General features: G+C 47.2%; 1 protein-coding gene across 2 annotated transcripts in view; it reads right to left on the bottom strand.

Annotated features, from left to right (window-relative positions):
• Positions 1 to 18,747, bottom strand: part of thsd7aa (thrombospondin, type I, domain containing 7Aa) — a 92,350-nt gene extending 73,603 nt beyond the window's left edge. For both annotated transcript variants that reach the window (XM_063899163.1, XM_063899162.1), the window contains exon 1: positions 18,538 to 18,747. In XM_063899163.1, coding sequence (XP_063755233.1) covers positions 18,538 to 18,661 — 124 coding nt within the window. In that variant the 5' untranslated portion in view covers positions 18,662 to 18,747. The remainder of the gene's footprint in view (positions 1 to 18,537) is intronic.
• Positions 18,748 to 23,326: the final 4,579 nt, after the last annotated feature.

Here is a 23,326-nt window from a genome sequence, read left to right on the forward strand (position 1 = left end):
CATACAGAGCTGCAGAAACAGATTCACAATGCAGAGCTGCAGGAACAGATTCACAATGCAGAGCTGCAGGAACAGATTCACCATGCAGAGCTGCAGGCTCACCATGCAGAGCTGCAGGCTCACCATGCAGAGCTGCAGGCTCACCATACAGAGCTGCAGGAACAGATTCACAATGCAGAGCTGCAGGCTCACCATACAGAGCTGCAGAAACAGATTCACAATGCAGAGCTGCAGGAACAGATTCACAATGCAGAGCTGCAGGCTCACAGTGCAGAGCTGCAGGAACAGATTCACCATGCAGAGCTGCAGGCTCACAGTGCAGAGCTGCAGGCTCACAGTGCAGAGCTGCAGGCCGAAGCAACAGAAGGTCTCTCTCTCTGGGTCTGCTGCTTGAACCCCGAGACCTTCAGAGACTCGTGGCAGAGTGTTGAAGATCTGCAGCCTCTGTCCTCTGTGGAATCTCCGGCTTTTAGAAAGCTCGACAGCCAAATCCCCGTTACCACACCAAGGACCAGGTGAGCTAACGCTGCATAGAGACTGGTTCCTATCCAGCAGGTCACAGGGCCGTGCAGAGGCTCCACTCACATGTTATTAATGACACACAGAGACGTCACGGTACAGGTATCACATATGATCCAGCCCACTGAAACGGAGCAGGAGTTTAACCTCTAGCTCTTCCCTCATGTTCAGCATGTACTGCCAGATAGAGAGCTTTAATTACTGAGCTGCAGTAAACTACATGTTAGCATTTAAAGTAGTGCTAAAGTAGGGTAACGCATCGCAGTTCAGAGACAGGAATGAGGTAATGTACCTTATTACTTTAAGAAGACAGGAATACGTCATATGTACTGGATTACATTTTGGAAGTAACTTGCCCAACACTGGTCGTTTTAGAGATCAATCCGTTAGCTCGTAGCCCTTTTGTCCACAACTCAGTGTATGCGTTAAACTGCTTTACTCACGGCTCTTACTGCTTTCAATCACCACGTCCGTTTGTGTCTAAGAGGAGGCGACATGTGAGGATGACTCGGCCTCCAAAAACAACCTTGATTACGTTCGGGTTCTACGTTAACTGAGAAACAAGCTAAGCTACCGGTAGCGACAGCCTCCAGTGTGCCGGAGAAACTGTGCTTTTAAACCTGCTGAAATGTAATCAATGTTTTTATCGCTTAACATCAGAGAAGAAGAGAGGCTGAAAACCTCCTGGAGCATCCATGCTGAATTCTACAACTCCCATGATGCAATGCTGCACACCCACCGCACCAAACTGAAAGCTGTACTCTGGTTTTCATTCAGAAACCCTGTTGTTGTTGTTGGATATAAAGGCACTTATTTTCAGATTGTTAGCTACAAAGACTTTTACCCCCCCCCCCCTGTTCTCTCCCAGGAGCATTTAGGGGCATTGTGGGTAATTTCAAGCCACCGACACAATTAAATCCAGGCTGGAAACACAGCCTGCTGGGCGGCTAAATGGAGGTTTTCCTGCAGCCGTGTTAACACCCCACCGCTGAGGCATGGACGCCGTTATTAACCCATTACGCTCCGTTCCTTATTGCTGTTTCACAGAAGTAATGGAGGACTGAGCGTTATAAGGAGCTGTGGAAGGGGGAGCCAATCAGCAGGACGATGCAGTCTACGTTAAACCGCTGTGCAGGAATAACAATCAGGTGTTCATTTGGGACAGACTCTAAACCTGACAGTTTCATGTGCATGTTTTTGTCTCGTCAAAGAGTAAATACAGTACATATTTTACATTTGAGCTGAGTATTGTAGGTTAGAAATGCTAGTAAGTCAGTTGCTCAGTAAGTCAAACTGTAGAGGTCTTAGAGTCTCAGTCAACAAGGGCGTTAACCCTCTGAGACCCACTATAGGACCTTCACGTTGTTGTATATTTTTGGGTTTTGCCTTAATAGAAATGATCATCGTTACAGTATAATCAACTTTTACACATAAATCAGCACAACCTCAGCTACTGTGTCACTCATTAGAGACTTCTATAACAGGGGATATTTGCCCAAGAAACAAAAGAACCTAAAAACGCAGCTTGAAAACCAAAGTATTGAAAAAACCTTCAACGGATTAAGTTGCCCACAGGTGTTGGGATTGTGGTCTCCGATTGGCTGTGACGGCATCCAATGGGAGTGTTCGATTCAGAGACGTGACTCCTCCGCTCACCAACAGAGATGGTGGATGAGGATATAGCGGTAAGATAAGCAATGCGCAGGAAAAAGGTGACACTATCCCCATCTTTCCAAACTTTACAAATCTGTTTTACCAACGTAAGTAAACGGCTCACAAAGACATGATTGATTGGCGCTGTTTCTGTAGTTTAAGAGGAAAGCACGGTATGTCTCCAGCTCTCACTGCGCGGGAGTTATGACGCTTTGAAGACGACGTGATCAGAAAGACAATCCGAAATACAAAAAGGAGCAGAGCAAATAACAAATCATTAGAACTGAAATAAAAAGGGATAAAAATGTCGATGGTGAACGAAGCATCTTACCAACAGGCGGTGTGTGTGTGTGTGTGTGTGTGTGTGTGTGTGTGTGTGTGTGTGTGTGTGTGTGTGTGTGTGTGTGTGTGTGTGTGTGTGTGTGTGTGTGTGTGTGTGTCTTCTAAACAGAACAAACAACTTCCACAATATCATTGGAAAGCTGAGAGAATGTCCTCTTTGCATCTGTGTATAAAACTATCTCTATCAACGCGATGATGATGATGATGATGATGATGATGATGATGATGATGATGATGATGATGATGATGATGATGACTAATGTTCATCCCATAAACGTCTTTTGTGTTTTAATGTGCGGCGTCTCTTTCTGCATTAAGAGCTTCAGATATCTCACATCCAGAAACACTTTGAGCGTTTGAATTGGCCGCTCTTGCTCTGTGTGGAAACATCAGCTCTGTAACATGTGATAATAAACCAGACATTCTGTAGGAGGAAATAGAAGCAGGATTGTAATGGAGGTATAGATCTGTGTGAAAACAAAGGCCATAAACAGAGCGACAGAGTCTGGCTGAGAGGAGCGATTAGAGACGTGTGTTGTCTTTTTGTTGCTGTGTCAGAGGAGAAGAAAAAAGCTTCTCCATTTTTAGCTTTTCCTCCTGTGGGAATCCTCAGGTTTCCATCCTACCGGCCAGGTGGAAGTTTCCACAGAGAGGTAATCACTCCCTGGCTGCCAGCGCATGAGATGATCCGCTAACATCAAATATTAACGCCTGTGATCTGAGCCCTGCAGGAGAGCGATGGACTCCAGGAGCACAGAGTTGTCATTTCACACTCTGGTGCAGCAGCAAGAAATACAAAACTGACAATGATTTTAAACGGATGATGTACGGAGGCCTGCAGGTGCAAACAAAACCCAGACCTCCATCAGGAGAAACAGCTTCAGGAAGGATGCAGATACAGAAACACAGATCAGAACTCATGCAGAAACATCTGCAGCAGCTCTTCAACACATGCAGCATCTAGAGAACATTCAGCAGAGGAAACATGAGCAGTTTACTAAAAGCTGCAGAAACCAAACGCTGCAAGAAGCTCCAACACAACGGAGACCAGGGGACACTAAAGAGAGACGCACACAGCTGGAGACCAGGGGACACTAAAGAGAGACGCACACAGCTGGAGACCAGGGGACACTAAAGAGAGACGCACACAGCTGGAGACCAGGGGACACTAAAGAGAGACGCACACAGCTGGAGACCAGGGGACACTAAAGAGAGACGCACACAGCTGGAGACCAGGGGACACTAAAGAGAGACGCACACAGCTGGAGACCAGGGGACACTAAAGAGAGACGCACACAGCTGGAGACCAGGGGACACTAAAGAGAGACGCACACAGCTGGAGACCAGGGGACACTAAAGAGAGACGCACACAGCTGGAGACCAGGGGACACTAAAGACAGACGCACACAGCTGGAGACCAGGGGACACTAAAGAGAGATGCACACAGCTGGAGACCAGGGGACACTAAAGACAGACGCACACAGCTGGAGACCAGGGGACACTAAAGACAGACGCACACAGCTGGAGACCAGGGGACACTAAAGAGAGATGCACACAGCTGGAGACCAGGGGACACTAAAGAGAGACGCACACAGCTGGAGACCAGGGGACACTAAAGAGAGACACACACAGCTGGAGACCAGGGGACACTAAAGAGAGAGGCACACAGCTGGAGACCTGCTTTTACTTTTACTTACTGCATTTCTGAAGGGACCACAAGGGCAATAATTATCAGGGCTTCTATGAGTCATCGAGTTTCCTTTCAGTTTAAAAATCGTTCTTTCCAGAACGTAGTGACATCATTACGGAAACACTAGCCCTCCAACACATTGTACGTGATAGGCTAAGGGGGCAGGACATCTCTATGCGGTTGATCAATCACAACAGAGCCGGACAGCTAACCAATCACAGCAGACTGGGCTCTGATTTCAGACAGAGGGTGAAAAGAGGTGCTGCAGCACAGGCAGTCTGAGAACAATGACGAGCTTTCTGAATATTAAAGCATGGAGACATGTCCCAGGAGAGACACAGAGCATGGAGACATGTCCCAGTAGAGACACAGAGCATGGAGACATGTCCCAGTAGAGACACAGAGCATGGAGACATGTCCCAGTAGAGACACAGAGCATGGAGACATGTCCCAGTAGAGACACAGAGCATGGAGACATGTCCCAGTAGAGACATTAAAGCATGTCCCAGTAGCACTGATGTAAACCGTTATAGGACAACTTGATGGGATTATGTTAGCAGTTGCTGGGAGCATCTCCAGTTCAAACCATAGCAGCCAGTTCACAGTTTATGCAGAGCTACAAAAACACGTCCTCCCCTAAGCATCACATCACGGCCTGCGGCCCCACACCAACACACACAGCAACACACACACCAACACACACAGCAGCAACACACACACACACACACACACACACACACAGCAACACACACATCAACACACATAGCAACACACACACTAACACACACAGCAACACACACACCAACACACACACACACACACACACAGCAACACACACACACACACACAGAGCAACCCACACAGCAACACACACACACACACACACAGCAACACACACATCAACACACAGAGCAACACACATAGCAACACACACAGCAACACACACACCAACACACACACACACACAGCAACACACACACACACACAGAGCAACCCACACAGCAACACACACAGCAACCCACAACACACACCGACAATTACCAATTCTGCCCGTCATGTTTACTCTCCATTTGTTCCTCGAGTGTTGGATCTCTGCTGTCAGCCGCTGACATGTTGTTAAACGCACCGGCAGTAAATGATGAAGTGGAGAGAGTCATTTCCTGTAGCGCCGAGGTTATGAAGGGCCGCAAAGAAACACGGGGTCCACAGACTGCCTCATAATGTGAATGTGTGTGTGGATTCGGCTCTGGAAGTGTGTGTAGGGTGTGATGCATGTTGGAGTGTGTGTATTAGTGTGTGTCAGTGCAGCGTGCAGACTTCATATTGCTGGCAAATGGGGCGAAACACCAGGGAATGTCATTAGACACACACACACACACACACACACACACACACACACACACACACACACACACACACACACACACACACACACACACACACATACAAGTTAGCTTGATTTAACACGCAGGAATGCACGACGTGTTGGGGATTTGTTGGCATCAATCTTTTCTGCATTGACGTGCACAGATTTGTGTGCACGTCTTTGCAAAAGGCTCCCATATTGTAAGTGTAAGATGCAATGCAACTGCTACTAGCATGAAAGAATAGAAAGCAGGTCAGAAGGGTTTTGGTGTCATTGCCTCGTCTTAATTGCACGTTGCCTCTACAGCGGTGCACGCCTGCAGCTCCTGGAATAAACAGATCACAGGACCAGATCTTTCCCCATGAAGCGCTTTCCTTCGAGTGCAGGGCCGAGTTATAACTGAGTCCCCGGCTCCGGTTCATTCATCACACTTACAGCAGTCACTGAGCCGTCCCCCCCGGAGGAGCGCTGCCTCAATATCATCCTCCTTTTACCCAAAATGCACCATTACCCAAAACCCACCACTGCACGCCCTGTGGCTCCTGTGGCTTCAAAACACCGTCTTAAAAAAAGTGGAATCTTTCTGGGATCTTCTTCTGCTGTCTGTCATAGATCATAGAACACAGACTGTGCGTGTGGACGGGGTTATTGCTGTCTTTGAAAAGAGCATTTAACAACGATTCAAATCCAAGAGCTTCCAGTAATCAACAGCACGGAGCAGGAGAAGAAGCTGTGTTGTTTCTGTGGGCTTCTTGTGTGCAGGAAGCTTCTGGTTAGACCTTAGCGACTGCATGCTGACCACAGCGGGTCCAGTTAGCAGCTGAAGTGCCACCTATCTATTCTTTCTATCTATCTATGCTTACACTCTCCAGACGTTTACCATATGAACGTTATAGTATGATAATACTTCAATGCTTTTCTATCCTGCAGCCGCCGTGTCCTATACCATCTGCAGCATGTTGGAGGTTTGCTGTTTCTTCCTGTAAATCGAGGACATTCTGTATCCTCATTATCCACCGTTCAGTTTTTATTCAGGTGATGAAAGCAGAGCGCTGTCTCTGCCTGAAGACGAGATGCTGCTTTAATTTCACTTCTAGAAACAGAAGTAACTCTCAGCTTTGTTCTCGCTGAAGTCAACACTCCCTCCTGCACACACTGCTCCTGTTGTTCCTGGAGTTGTGATATCTCCATCCTCTCGCTGCGTTAACAAATACCGTGTGTCTGCACCCAGGAGGGTTATTATTCGACAGGAGCTGCTGTATCTGTGGCAGGATCATATCTGAGGAATTAAACCTCAGTGGTCAGTGCCGTCCATCTGAAGGTCACACTGGGAGCCAGTGATTACATCCCGTCAGATGATCTGATGTGTCCCAGCTAAAGGGAACACGTGATGAGCCTGATTACTCTCTTCTAAATGTAGCGCTGTAATTAAAACACATTTGGATGAATGCAGAAACACCTGCAACCCTTTTTTAAAACGGTCCAATGTGTGAGTGATCTAAAGGAGGCTCAGCGGACACTGGGTCATATCCACGGTCCTGTGAGGGTTGGTTTAGATAACTTTAATGTTGCTCAACATGGAAACACAACAGGTTGTTCGATACCTTGCAAAAAGTAAAACGTTCGGAGCATTCAACATTGAATTTCCAGGATCACGTGTTGCTTTCAACCAGCATTCACACAGATGATCCAAAATATACATCAAAGATTAGAGCTGGGGTTAGAATAACTCGAGTATGGTGCAACATAAGTACGGTTTCTTAACTTAAGAAACAGTTAAGTGTAATTAGGTCAGGTTAAATAACTGGTGAAGTGGGGTAGGGTCATTTAAGAACAGAGAAACAGAAGTCCAAAACTTCATCAAAATAACTTCGACAGCAAAGTTAAAGTGCAGAAGTTAAAAGTCAACGTTTAGTCATAAACAACCTACCAAAAGGTCATAACTGAAGTGCAGTTTGAGGGCGGCAGAGGCTCAGTCTGTACAGACTTTGTTCCCGATCTGACCAGTGTGGACTGGTAGCTGGGAAGGGGCCAGTCCTGGTCACTGGAACCACTAGTCGATAAAGGTACATCACAAATACGTCATCAATGAGTAAAATAACTACAGGTACAGGCGGCGTTACTTCAGCACATTAGATTCATAACCTGTTATAAAACACAACAGAAACTGTCAGAACATACAGTAAGAACAACTCCTGTCTCTGCTGAGTGAGTTGCTGGTCCTCTGAGAGGAACTGTGAAGGGTTATCTAACAGCCAGCAGTTATACATATTTAACTCGCAGCATTGATCACTCCCAGCCTTCAGAGATCATTGCTGGGCAGAAAGCGGCCGTGAAGTCAAAGCTCTTTAAAAAGTTCAAACACTGCAGCACGGAGTCTGAATTACTCTCAAATTGATTCAGAATCCAACGCTGAATTATTCAAGAGTGAGTCAGCGGGGCAGGAGCATCTGAGGCTGATTGTTTTTACCCAATGCACCCTGGAACTTATTTCCAGGAAACAAATGGAAGTCAGTGAGTGTTTGGTTGAAGCCAGCAGAGGGTAAGGAGTCAGAAGGCGAGCTACCAGGTGAGGAGGATCAGCTGATCCTGACTGCAGGTAAACTCAACACGTTTACATCCTAAACTCCTGTAGTGTCTTCACCCACATATCTGCAGATTGTTAAACATGCAAATCCTCTCCCTACGGTTGATCTGAGGTGCAGTAACTAAAGATAGACCACAAAAGAAAAGGCTGCCGGCGGCGTCTCTCTAAAGCACTGAGTCACGCCGGGACCTGCTAGAGGAAACTCAGCCGTCTCACAGCCGTCATCTGCTGCCGAACACGACCCAGAACTCACATCTGATGACGCACTAGACCCAGCACGCTCTCTGCTGTTCTCCATCAGTACAGATCTGGATATCACCTCCACCCGAAGGTTTCTATGAACCGGTCAACAGATAATACAGTTGACACATTTCTGCATCCCAGCATTGGTCCCTTTGAGCTGATTCATGTAAAGATACCAACGGTATTTTTAACTATAGTACATGCATGTTTGTCCCCTAGTGATGTCCGGACCTTTACACTTCTATTCAATGCATTACCAGTCATGATATACAGCTCTTTATCCAGTCCTTCGACCCCTCAAAGCGCTTTACATACTACCAGTCATTCACCCATTCATGCAGAGCTATACCCTTTGCTCAACATCCATACACACTCACACACCGTTGGTCATCAGGAATAACTTGAGGGGAACTACCTGCAGAGGAACAATGAATCCTTAAAGAAGCACCTGGTCGACTGAGTGGATCCAAACCACAGGGAGCAAACTGGGCTCTACTCAGCATCATGATGGATGGACACCAATCCAATCAGAAAAGCCCTCTTTTTCTGAGGGAAGTGTTTGTGTGTGAGGATTTAAAGAAGTACATGTTGCAGTTTTTAAATGAGCAGATAAAGATGCAAAGAGTTGCCAATCCCTCTGAGGCAGAGTGCAATTTAAACGTTATGCTTTATTAAACTCAATCAGACCACATCCTGCACTGAACCAGGCCTGTGACCCTGACCGCGGCCCTGAGTAACCCCCGGTCCGGAGCATCACTGCTGCAGGATGATTTATTGAAGGGTTAGTTAGCCTCTGTCGGCCGCAGAGGATCAAGGCGTCTCTCCAGGCTCCTGGGGGCCTCATCAGGCCGAGCGACGCTGTAACTACTTGTATTTTCCAGGGAAAAACTGCCTCCGACAGGCCATGAATAATCCAGACTGCAGGGGGGCACCATAGTTTAGACAGGGTTTGCTGGCCTGGACAGGAAAGATTTCACATCTCATTTCTCCCAATCTGCATCCCTGTCTCTCTCTCGACGTAATTTAATTTCAGCCCAAAGAAGAGTGGAATACTAAAGGCCCCTGAAGGCTGATGCAGAATTCATGACGCATCAAGCTGCAGTCACACACTGAGGTGTGGGGGGGGGGGGGGGCAGCGTGTTCACGTCGGCTTCAGTTGACTTTTGCATGAGATTTATTGACAGTGGAGGCGCTAATGTGAACCTGCAAATTAAGACGATATGACCCCTTGAATGACTCTAATCCTAATTTGTCTTTATCAAACTGGAGGATGAAAGTTTCCAAAAAAGCAGAGTGAGAGGTAACAGCAATCCGCTAATTAAATGTAACTTTTAGACATGAAGTCACTTATTAGTTTTATTCCTCTCTCTATTACACCCGTCTCTCTGCATCGCTCCGACAGCCAGGGGTGAGTCTCTGCCGGCGTCAGCTCTTTGTACACACAGGACTGAAATAGCACTGTGTGTGTGTGTGTGTGTGTGTGTGTGTGTGTGTGTGTGTGTGTGTGTGTGTGTGTGTGTGTGTGTGTGTGTGTGTGTGTGTGTGTGTGTGTGTGTGTCACTGAAGTTAAGCCTCATAGTATCCATCGCAGTATTGACTACCACCACAAATTGGGAAATATGAGCCTGGGAATCTGAATGATATCACCATGTGTTGGCTCTCACACACATCCATAAAACCCCAAATTCTGTTGAAAAATGGGAACTTGTCTTTGACCTCGATGAACCCAATGGAGGCTTCAGTTCTGGACTGAACTAAAGGGCTGAAGGTGAATGAGGGTTAGTTTAGGAATATTGCATTAAACTGAAGCAAAGTAGCAAATATTTGTCTTCAGTACGTGTTGGTTGTTGTTTCAGGGTTCAGGAGCTTTCAGATCGTTGGTCCAGTGAGGGTTACCTTGAGGTGAGTGCTAATAGAAGACGGCACTGAGAGGAAGAGCTGATAGAAAGCTGCTTAGGACAATCCTCCGGCACTTTTCCTAGAACTAATGAAGCCCAACAGGCAGCAAGGGTCAGAGGAAGCAGGGTTTATCTGCTAATCACTGAGCAGGGTGATAACCGCTCTGCAGAACCATTGCCTCCCAGAGGAGAGTCCTGCTGGACACCAGCACCACATGCAGCCAACTTTAGCTCCAGAGGCTAATGTTGGGCTATAAAGGAACGACAGCACGGTCACATGACTTCACGTCACCACCGCTAAGCTAAAGGCAGCTAATGTTGGGCGTGATGACGTTTAGTCGTCTCATTCAGACACTCGTTAGCAACCGGCATCTTAAATTCTCACATTCAGAAAAACATTGACCTCCAGACTAGCGGACAGGTGGTGATGAAATCCTAGCCAATAGGAACACAAGTGTTCCATAGTGATGTCACTATGTTGCGGAAATAAACAAAGGAGTCCAATTGAGGCGTTGCAGGCATGACCGCCTCTAAAGGAGCAGCTCTGCTGCGTTCAGGGACCGCCCGCCGCTCTGTACATGTTCATACTTGGCCCTGTACCTCTAAAGAGCCCTTTATCAGTCAAACCTGTGTGTGTGTGTGTGTGTGTGTGTGTGTGTGTGTGTGTGTGTGTGTGTGTGTGTGTGTGTGTGTGTGTGTGTGTGTGTGTGTGTGTGTGTGTGTGTGTGTGTGTGTGTTTGCCAGCATTAGCCTGTTGTCAGCTAACGGACCTGCACCCGGATCGAACAAACCCCACTCCCGTGTAATTACCCAGCAGCCCTGTGTTCCCGCCTGCAGGAGGGACACTGACAGCAGCTCCCCTCCCCCCGTCAGCCTCTCACTGCGAGTAATGAGGCACGACACATACAGGGATGGGCTCTGTGTGTGTGTGTGTGTGTGTGTGTGTGTGTGTGTGTGTGTGTGTGTGTGTGTGTGTGTGTGTGTGTGTGTGTGTGTGTGTGTGTGTGTGTGTGTGTGTGTGTGTGTGTGTGTGTGTCTCTTCCACCTGGTGGGATCTGAACAGCTGGAAGAAGCTTCTTCTAACCCAGTCAGAATAATGGCAGCAATTTGGCACTTGAGGAATCCTGGTGGTAACAGAAATAATTTCCCCTCCTCCGTCGACCCCTCGATGGCTCTTCAGCCGCTCCGTCTGCACACACACTCGAGAGGCTGTTCCCAACAACAAGCGCTGCTGATCACTCGTCAACCTCCGTATGCTTCCTCTGGAGCTCCACATCAGCCCAGGCTAATAGAAACTGGATGTTAAAGCCTTAGAGCTGCAGGGTTTGGGAAGAAACACTCTATGTTTTCTGATATCTAAAATGTAACGCTGGTCCCCACAGAAGTGCACTGAGATAAAGCCAAAGAAACCAACAAGCTCCATTTGAGGTTTTCTGGTGCATTAACAACATGATGTGCACAACAACAAGACAAAACACTTTGTGAGCAAGAACCTGATTCATGCTTCTTATAAACTGTGAATATAAAAGAGTAAGAACAGAGTTAAAGGGACTTTAGATAACCCCTTCCCTCAGGAGAAACTCAGGGGACACAGCTGGAGACCAGGGGACACTAAAGAGAGACGCACACAGCTGGAGACCAGGGGACACTAAAGAGAGACGCACACTGAGACCAGGACCTAGAGACGCACACAGCTGGAGACCAGGGGACACTAAAGAGAGACACACACAGCTGGAGACCAGGGGACACTAAAGAGAGACACACACAGCTGGAGACCAGGGGACACTAAAGAGAGACGCACACAGCTGGAGACCAGGGGACACTAAAGAGAGACACACACAGCTGGAGACCAGGGGACACTAAAGAGAGACACACACAGCTGGAGACCAGGGGACACTAAACACAGATGCACACAGCTGGAGACCAGGGGACACTAAAGCAAGACGCACAGGGGACACTAAAGACAGACGCACACAGCTGGAGACCAGGGGCACTAAACACAGATGCACACAGCTGGAGACCAAAGGACACTAAAGAGAGACGCACAGGGGACACTAAAGACAGAGCACACACAGCTGGAGACCAGGGGACACTAAACACAGATGCACACAGCTGGAGACCAGGGGACACTAAACACAGACGCTCACAGCTGGAGACCAGGGGACACTAAAGAGAGACGCACAGGGGACACTAAAGACAGACGCACACAGCTGGAGACCAGGGGACACTAAAGAGAGACGCACACAGCTGGAGACCAGGGGACACTAAAGACAGACGCACACAGCTGGACACCAGGGGACACTAAAGCGAGACGCACACAGCTGGAGACCAGGGGACACTAAAGAGAGACGCACACAGCTGGAGACCAGGGGACACTAAAGAGAGACGCACACAGCTGGAGACCAGGGGACACTAAAGAGAGACGCACACAGCTGAGACCAGACCAGGGCTGGACACCAGGGGACACTAAAGCGAGACGCACACAGCTGGAGACCAGGGGACACTAAAGAGAGACGCACACAGCTGGAGACCAGGGGACACTAAAGAGAGACGCACACAGCTGGAGACCAGGGGACACTAAAGAGAGACGCACACAGCTGGAGACCAGGGGACACTAAAGAGAGACGCACACGGCTGGGGACCAGGGGACACTAAAGAGAGATCTTTAAACCACAGATCTGTCCCCTCGGATCTCTGAATGAAACACTTAACACTTCATCTGCCAGTATCCCACCCCCCCCGCCCCCATTCCTCTGTCGGTGCCCTCCCGAGACCCCTTTCAGCTCGGGGTCAGAGGTCGCCCTGTGAGATGGAGTGTGTGTGTGTGTGTGTGTGTGTGTGTGTGTGTGCGCATATGTGTGTGTGCGTGTGTGTGTGTGCGTGTGTGTGTGTGTGTGTGTGTGTGTGCGTTTGAGAGGAAGAACAAAGAGAGGGTCATGTGACTTGGAGGTGAAGCCTCTTCTTTTCTTTTGTGTGAAACACACAGACATGAGCATCTGCACCAGGACAATACTGAGACACTGAGTGTGTGTGTGTGTGTGTGTGTGTGTGTGTGTGTGTGTGTGGGAGGGGGGTGTGGGGGGGTGTGGGGGGGGGGGGTGTGTGTGGGGGGGTGTGTGTGTGTAAATAGCCTCTATTCTCTCTGGGTGTTTTCAGAGGATCTGCCCCCCCCTCATACCATCCGTCGCTCTGCAGGGACTTTGTTTCCTGCTCTGTACCAGGAAGTCTCACTCCCTGGGTTCAGCAGGGAGGCGGATCAATAAGTTCCCCAAAAACACGTCTTCTGTTTGTGTTTACTCGAGCAATGCACTTCTTTCTTAACCTCCCATCGGTGGTCTTCTGGGGTCCATTCATTTTTAAATCTCTCAACAGTTTTGCGTTTTTAACTCAGAAATGAGGTTCGATTGTGTAAATGATGTTTGCGATCATCCTTTAAAAAACAATAGTAAAAGGAAGTAGATCCGTCCAGGGGTTGACGAGATAATAGAAACTCAGCTTCAAAGAGAAGTCTGTCATTACAGTGAGATAGTCCTGATGCTGATCATCCTCTTGGCTCCGTAGGTTCGACCACAACCGGTTCATAAAATAAATAACTTGCATGGGAAACGGGTTCAGAATTTCCCCTGAAAGCATCGGTGTAATGTATGTGCTGCTGGCTCCGGACTCTGAGCTGTTTAAAGTGGATTTTAGAGGATCATCTTGTTTGGTACAACTTAGGTCTTAGGTTTATAGGTTTAGCCATTGTCTCTATTGGTTCCAACAAAAACACTATATTCAGTAAAGACAGCAAATACAACAACAACCGAGCTGTGGACAAAGCATGCGTCTGTCTGCCAATAACAACTGAGTCATCATGTGGCAGGACGCTACCTCTGGCTTTAAGATAGGTTTGATGATCTGTAGTCCGAGTTTCCCTTCGCCTGTTTGACCAACGTTTGAATTGGAATGATCTCTATCATTTATTAAATGAACCTGAAGATCCAGATATCTTCACTCATTGGTTAAAGCAGTAGAGCAGTAGCAAGGTAAAGGTAGAAAAAGTACACCCAAAGACTTTAGGCAGCATCTACTACCCGACAAATGTGCCTTTAGTGCGAGAAATATCCCAGCTCCATGTTCAACTTTATCTGAACTCATACGAAGGACAAATAACATGCAGCATTTAGAGAACTTCAGCAGCTTGAGGAAGAACCAGGGGACACTAAAGACAGACGCACACAGCTGGAGACCAGGGGACACTAAAGAGAGACGCACACAGCTGGAGACCAGGGGACACTAAAGACAGACGCACACAGCTGGAGACCAGGAGACACTAAAGACAGACGCACACAGCTGGAGACCAGGGGACACTAAAGAGAGACGCACACAGCTGGAGACCAGGGGACACTAAAGAGACGCACACAGCTGGAGACCAGGGGACACTAAAGAGAGACGCACACAGCTGGAGACCAGGGGACACTAAAGAGAGACGCACACAGCTGGAGACCAGGGGACACTAAAGAGAGACGCACACAGTTGGAGACCAGGGGACACTAAAGAGAGACGCACACAGCTGGAGACCAGGGGACACTGAAGAGAGACGCACACTGCTGGAGACCAGGGGACACTAAAGAGAGACACACACAGCTGGAGACCAGGGGACACTAAAGAGAGACGCACACAGCTGGAGACCAGGGGACACTAAAGAGAGACGCACAAAGCAGGAGACCAGGGGACATTTAAGAGAGACGCACACAGCTGGAGACCAGGGGACACTAAAGAGAGACGCACACAGCTGGAGACCAGGGGACACTAAAGAGAGACGCACACAGCTGGAGACCAGGGGACACTAAAGAGAGACGCACACAGCTGGAGACCAGGGGACACTAAAGAGAGACGCACACAGCTGGAGTTTGCACAGGGTGGGAGTTATCCTTTAACACAGAGCTAGATACCCCTACCCCTCTCTTCCAACTGGGTAAGAGTTAGGAGCATTACATTTGTAAAACAAAATGACCGAAAACCCCAGAAAACATTCAGTATTGAACTCAGCCAGTACACCATACATTCGTCCAATCCTCCGACCCCTCCACTCACTTCACATCTGTGTGGATTTGTTTGGTTATGATACCAATCAGGCGTGTTTATGCAGAAACAGGACAGTAATCCCGGACCTTCCGTCAGTCTGCGCTGCGACTCGGAGACAGTGTGAGTCCCGAGCCAGAGACACGACTCTGAGAGCCAGAACACACACTGACGCTAAACCCTGGTCCATATGCAGGTAGCGTGGCGCAGAGGCGGCTCAGCTGCTGCCGACGTTTCCTTCTGCTGCTTCTGGAGAGATGACACATCCTCTGTGTGTGTGTGTGTGTGGGGGGGGGGGGGGGAGGGTGATTAAATGGATTAAACACTAATGTTTCCACAGAGCATTTGGTTACTCTGTCCTGTGGCTGTTCATGGCATCAGAGACACAGCCCCCCCGCTTTACCAGCCGTGATGAAGCTCATTTCAGACGCCTATCTGTACCGGGGGGTGGGGGGGGGTTGGTTGGTCTGTTTAATGGATCCTAAAATATTTTCTTCTCAACTGAATTTTAAGAAAAAAGGTCCGGCATTTAAAATCTGACATCAGTGAGAGCTCAAAAGTGTGAGCGCCAAATAAAATCACATTTGTTTTGCATAATCCATATTGATACCTGCTTTGTGCTTTGGTTTTTGTATGAATCCTCTACACCTTCAATTTTACTTTTAAATGGTATTGTAGCATAAACTGAAACAGATTATTATTATTGATTATTTGACTATCACCCATATTTCATATTAAATCATCCCAAACACACCATTATGACACCCCTACCACACAGTAATTACACTGCTTGCACTCACACACTCTTATTAGACCCATTTCATTTACATGGACACAACCTGTCAATGACTGTAACTCCAGCATACTGAAACCATTCCAGGGTTCGTGATGTAGTTAGTGTGTGAAGCCGGTCTTCTGATATATTTGGGTATATTAGTGCTGCATCACAACATGTCATCAGCATAGTGTGTTTATATTTAAAAAGTAACTTTGAGTGAGAAAAAAACATGTTATCGCCATCCGAAAAGTAGTGGCGTAGAAGTATAAAGCAGCCTAATGTGGAAATACAGAATGGTACCGCAGTACGGTGAATGTACTTCAGAGATGTCACATTGACCAAAGAAAAAACAACTGCCGATATTCTGCAGCGCCACACACACACACACACACACACACACACACACACACACACACACACACACACACACACACACACACACACACACACACACACACACACACACACACACACACACACACACACACACACACACACACACACACACACACACACACACACACACACACACACACACACACACACACACACACACACTTCTAGGTTAACTTTTTCTGGCCAATATGCTCTGGTTTCTCTAACCTTCATCTCCTCCCCGCTGTAGCGCTGCGAGGTAAAGCTTCTCATTCCTGCACAGCGTGAGCACGACGCTCACGAACAACAATACCCTCAACTACTGATTAAAGGTGCTCAACAGAGCGGCGTATTCTGAGACAAAATCACGGATAAACGCGGGGTCTGACAGTCTTACAGCGTTTGCTCCCACTGCAGGAACCATCAGACACAAACAATGGTGTTAGATCACTGCTCAGATATTATCAGCAGGACTAAACTAATGTCAGGGTTGTGGTTTCTTGGCTGCAAATCTGGAGAAAACAACATCAGGATGCTTAAAGTAATAAAGAGGAATAGAACACCAGATGATCTGCAGTATCTGTGATCGCAATACTGGGAAAGACAGAACATATTATCAGAAATAAATGTAGGTATGAGCGTTGCTTGCCTCAAATTGTGTCCAGAACCCTGCATGCCCCCGGCCGTGGCGCAACTGGCTGGGGCACCTGCACCGGCGACCCGGGTTCGATTCCCGACCCGTGGTCCTTTCCGGATCCCACCCCGACTCTCTCTCCCACTTTCCTGTCACTCTCCTATCCGATTAAAGACAAAAGCCCCAAAGAATAACTTGAAGAAACAAAACAAGAACCCTGCATGCAACTCACCTTTAACCCATGGCATTCCTTTATTTAACTATCCGTTCCTAAAAGACATTTAGAAGGCAGCACCATAGTGTGTGAGTATCAGGATGTGTTTGAATATTTGCATGAGAGACAGATTCAAACCGCTCCTTTATGGTGGAATTAATTGAGTTGCAACGAAGGATCATTTGTGGATGTCCTGGTAGGTCTTCTGACAGTACGGGTTGTCATGGTGTCTGTGAAAAGCTCCTGATTCAAGCAAATATATAAAAGCTGAATTTAGATTCAGACTGACTGGTTTTTCCCTTGACTGGGTGTTGATATCACCGGCTCAGATAATAAACGGGGAAGGATCAGATCCAGACTCCACCCAAAACCAGCATTGATCCCACAGGCTGCACCGTCAGACCATCGATCAGCTGCTACTGGTGCAGGGTTGGGGGGGTATGCCAGTGAAACCAGTACATCGACCCAGCAGATTAGACAGTAGAGAAAGAAAACATTGATCTGCACCCCCCCTCCCCCTCCATGCTCCCCAGTCTCCTCCCCACCATGTGCTGCACTGGGAAACACGGGGAGTCACTCCAAACACCTGCATCTCCACCCTCCATCCTCCGCAGCTACACACACACACACTCCTGACACGCTGATGAATGAGTGTGTAGCAGAGGAGTCCCAGCTGCCCCCGTCCAGCCAAAAGAGAAGCAGAGCCCCCCCCCCCTCTGCACATGAGTCCGGGGCAGAGAGAGTCCACCTCAGGGACTGCAGTAAATACGCTTTCTCTGCCGGAGCAAAGATGGCTCCATGCAGCATGCACGTGTGCAGCCAAACAGTGAGCAGCACAAAGCACACACACACACAGCAAGTTCTCCTGCAGGCGAGGACACACACACACACACACACATATCAGGTGTGTGTGGGACACCCCCCCTCTGAACCACAGGGTCAAAATCTCCAGTAACTGAAGCTTTAAATTGAAAGCAGTGGTGAAATAAATACACAATTTCCCCCAAAATGTACCAGAATGAAAGTACCAAGTTGCATAAAAAGTACCTTCATTATTTGACACATTAATATGACCCATGTCACACCCATGATTTACCCATGTTCCCCTGTCATTACCCAGCTGTACACACAGACCCTCTCACTGTTGGTTCTTTTCGCTTGCGTTGCACCCTACCTGTTTGCCAGATGTACGTTGGTTTAGTTCCCGCTGCAGTCTGAGCATCCGCCCCCCAGATGGAGAGGCAGATCAGGGCTATCCTCCACAGGGAGGCCCCCCTCCGGACCCCCAGCAGCCCCATGGCCCCCGAACACCGACCACTGTAGATCCCGATGCAGAGAAAAAACAAGCCCAGAGGAACAGGGATCTGCACGTGTGTGTGAGTGTGTGTGTGTGTGTGTGTGTGTGTGTGTGTGTGTGTGTGTGTGTGTGTGTGTGTGTGTGTGTGTCTGTGTGTTCAGCCCCTGCTTTGTCCACACCATGCAGAGGAGAAGAAGTAATCCCGGGTCCGGCTCTCCTCCTCCGGGTCTCCTTGCTCCAGATCCTGATGGGAGCGAGATCTGTCCGGAGTAAAAACTGGAACAATGGATCCTGAACGCTGCTGCTGTGAGTGAGTGAGTGTGTGTGAGTGTGTGTGTGAGCCAGTGATGCAGCACCTCCTCCCTCCCTCTCTCTCTCTTTCTATCTCTCTCTCTCCCTCTCTCTTCCCTCCCTCTCTAGAGCGGAATCAGAATACTGTGTTTATTACAGGTTAGTTACAGGATAAAAACAGAATTAAAATAGACACAATTTAAAAATATACAAGTTAAAGTACAAATACATCTAAATTCAAATTAGAATATTCTGAAGTAAAATGTGCATTATAAAAGATCAAATAAAATACAAATATTTATTTACCAACAGAAGTCAAATTAAATATCTGCAAAACAATATCAAATGAATATGTATTTAAATATGATGTGTTGCTCAAGAAAAATGCAACAAAAAGCGAAATATTTATACAAATATACGAAGTTAAAGATAATAAAAATAGCAAATGTAATACCGTTAAAATATTTATACATCTCGATATATAAATACAGTATTTATTAAATACCTACCCAGGAACTTCTGACTGATCAGATTAACGTGCACTTGTAGTTTCTACCCGAACACAAACTCCGAGCTCCTGGGGGTTGTTTGTTGGATGATGCTAATAAAGGCGTTTCCAGATGTTTGGATGTTGGTGGCAGGTGGGTAACGAGGGGAAAGTTTAAAGGTGTTTTGTGGAAGTGAAATGTTAAAGAAAGGGTCCGGGGAGAGCGTCTGGAGAGGAGAGAGAAACACACTGCCCGATCCCCCCGGCCCCTCCGGTCATTTCACAGCCATTAGCTTAATAAAGGAACAGTTCACCCGTTGCTCAGTGTGGACCCCGCAACTAATTATCCATGCTGGGCTTCCTCTGTCACAAACCGCCCAGCTGCTGCGGCCGGACCCCCGTGCCAGAGTCTCACACACAATCTGAGAGCGGCCCAAAACCTCCACCAAATACAAACCTTTACCAAATAGTTTTGTTGCCTCAATCTGAAGTTACTGTGAAGACGGAGGTTTGATTTTAAATGAACTACGAACGTAATGAGGGGTAATGTACCCACCTCAAAAAGAGGCCTACAGGGGTCCCTACCGCTCAATAGAAGCTTCATTCACATTACTGTTAGCTCCAATACCCGTTAGCCTTTGTCGTTAGCTCCGTTAACTGTTAAAGGGGTAGTTCAGAATTTGGATTTAGGACCTCGTTTCCAATGAGCCAGTGTGCTATTTATCAGTGGAGACCGTTTTCAACACATCCAGTCCTTCAAGGTGCAGAGTTTGCTGGTGCTAGGCTAGCGCAAGTCAATGGTTTCTGCTAGCCTGCCAATAACAACATCTCACCCACTCCACGGTACACCCGAGGCAAATAAATGAATGCTAGAAATAAACCTGCCCTCGCATCGCATTGGGGGGGGACTAGTTTCTCAGCAGCGGCGGAATTATACTTTGCTCCGGTTGTGTGGTAACAAAGCTGTGCCGAAAAGTTAACAGGAAGCGCATCGGATTGTAAACGAACGACTAGGCAAGGTATGTGTTTCAAACGTGGCCATATCTTGTTGATTGGTTAGTGTGATAAATTCCTTCGTGCACTGTATTCTGCTTCTGTAGCAACGACAGCGGCAGGTAAATAAACTATAGTAGAGCCGGTAGCCTATTAGCAGCTAATATCAGTCCGCCGCGGCCGTAGCCTACTACCAACTACAGGGAGCACAGTAAACTGCTGCTGAGACACGAGTCCCTCAAAATGCGATGCAATGCGAGGGCAGTTTATTTAACCTGAGTTGAGTCTCCGCCGGTGTGTTGATGTCCAAGCCAGCAGCAAAGAGCCACAGTTGATTCCTTTCTGTATCTCGCACTGGAAATGTGTTGAAACTTAGTGGTGACCATCTGTAGCGTTTACAATGTGGAAATGCACACTGAATCACCATGTTGCCTAGTGGTTCGTTTACAATCCAATGCTTCAATCCCACTGTACTACGAGGTGTCCCGACTGGAGTGCACTTCCGGTTAACTTTTCGGCACAGCTTTGTTACCACACAACCGGAGCAAAGTATAATTCCGCCGCTGCTGAGAAACTAGTCCCTCAAAATGCGACGCGATGCGAGGGTAGTTTTATTTCTAAGGTTATTTTATCAACACAGACATTAACATCGATAGTCTGGCGTTTTTATTATTTGCCTCGGGTGTACCGTGGAGTGGGTGAGACTGTTGTTATTGGCAGGCTAGCAGAAACCGTTAACTTGCGCTAGCCTAGCACCAGCAAACTCTGCACCTAGAAGGACTGGGTGTGTTGAAAACGGTCTCCACTGATAAATAGCACACTGGCTCATTGGAAATCAGGTCCTTTGTCCAAAATTCTGAACTACCCCTTTAACCCTGTTAGCTACATTAGCTGTTGGCTCTGTTAGCTGTTAACACTGTCAGCTGTTAGCTCCGTGTACCATTAGCTTTTAGCTCCATTAACTGTTTGCTCTGTAGCTTTGTTAAATGTTTGCTCCATTTGCCATTAGCTTAGTTACCTATTCACCCTGTTAGCCGTATTAACTGTTAGCTCCATTGTCAGTTAATTACATTAGCTTTGTTATTTCTCCTACAGGGCTTTGCTGGCTGCTATAAGCTAACGGTAACTAGCTCTGTAAACTGATAGGCTTTATATGGTAGCATTATCACCATAGACCTCTGAATCACCAAATGCTTAGCTACCAGTAGGGGTTCTTAGGATGCTTTGACCCCCTGACGGAGGGTCCTGGTCACATGGGTCTAAAGAGGGGTTAGGGAGGACCTGGAGAAAGTCAGTTTAGTGAGAGGAAGGCTGAAGGAGGGTTTAGCAGCTGAAGGGGTTTAAATCTGAACCTGATTAGTGGGAGGGATGAGTCTCTGCAGCATTTAAGATTACTCCCAGATACAAGTTATTATGAGACGACGTATAATACTGACAGCAAAGAAGATTAATGTATTAAAACTCCTACAACTAACGTATTAAAAGGATAGTAGATCAAATGCACCTAAATTAGCCATGTCAGGAAGCAGGATGAGCATAATTATAATATATAGAAATTAACCTATACATTATTCTTTATACCATGCACCAGAGGTAGATAAAACAATGCCTAAATATAAGCTGAATGCATAGTAAGTATTACAACTCTGAACACACACATGTAAACAGTGCTTAAAATGGTAAGTAACAGATTTAAATGTAAAGCTCCAGAGTTCAGAAGTCACACGGTGGTGCAGGACCAGATGCTGAAAATAACCATGGCATAAGACCAGTTTGTAAATCTAAAAAAACAATACATTCATGTGAAATTCTTTATTTTTGGGGGGACTTTGAACCTTTACATTTCAAATAGCTCAATGTTAGCCTCCTTTAACTTAGCGGTGGTGACGTGAAGTCATGTGACCGTGCTGTAGTTCCTTTATAGCCCAACATTAGCCTCCTTTAGCTTAGCGGTAGAGACGTGAAGTCATGTGACCATGCTGTAGTTCCTTTATAGCCCAACATTAGCCTCCTTTAGCTTAGCGGTAGAGACGTGAAGTCATGTGACCATGCTGTAGTTCCTTTATAGCCCTACATTAGCCGCCTTTAGCTTAGCGGTGGAGACGTGAAGTCATGTGACCGTGCTGTAGTTCCTCTATAGCCCAACATTAGCCACCTTTAGCTTAGCGGTGGAGACGTGAAGTCATGTGACCATGCTGTAGTTCCTTTATAGCCCAACATTAGCCTCCTTTAGCTTAGCGGTAGAGACGTGAAGTCATGTGACCATGCTGTAGTTCCTTTATAGCCCTACATTAGCCGCCTTTAGCTTAGCGGTGGAGACGTGAAGTCATTTGACCGTGCTGTAGTTCCTTTATAGCCTAACATTAGCCTCCTTTAGCTTAGCAGTAGAGACGTGAAGTCATGTGACCGTGCTGTAGTTCTTCTATAGCCCAACATTAGCCACCTTTAGCTTAGCGGTGGAGACGTGAAGTCATGTGACCGTGCTGTAGTTCCACTATAGCCCAACATTAGCCACCTTTAGCTTAGCGGTGGAGACGTGAAGTCATGTGACCGTGCTGTAGTTCCTCTATAGCCCAACATTAGCCGCCTTTAGCTTAGCGGTGGAAACGTGAAGTCATGTGGCCGTGCTGCAGTTCCTTTATAGCCCAACATTAGCTAGTTACTTCACAAATCATGAAGTGGTGTTAATATGTGGAGATTATCCTGCTGAAATAAAGGTTTGTTTGACAGGGAGAATGTTTCCTGCAATAATCCAAAATCACATGGAGAAATCCCATTGGAATTAGTTAAGGGTGTGCGAGTGAGATATCAGGTAGAAGATCTTGAGCATAGATATGTGTGTAGAATTAAGGGTAAGAGGGTACATAACAACAAGGCTGCAAAAATAGAGCAGAT

Source organism: Eleginops maclovinus, chromosome 13 (genome assembly GCF_036324505.1).
Source record: "Eleginops maclovinus isolate JMC-PN-2008 ecotype Puerto Natales chromosome 13, JC_Emac_rtc_rv5, whole genome shotgun sequence".
In the NCBI taxonomy this organism is placed as follows: Eukaryota; Metazoa; Chordata; class Actinopteri; order Perciformes; family Eleginopidae; genus Eleginops; species Eleginops maclovinus.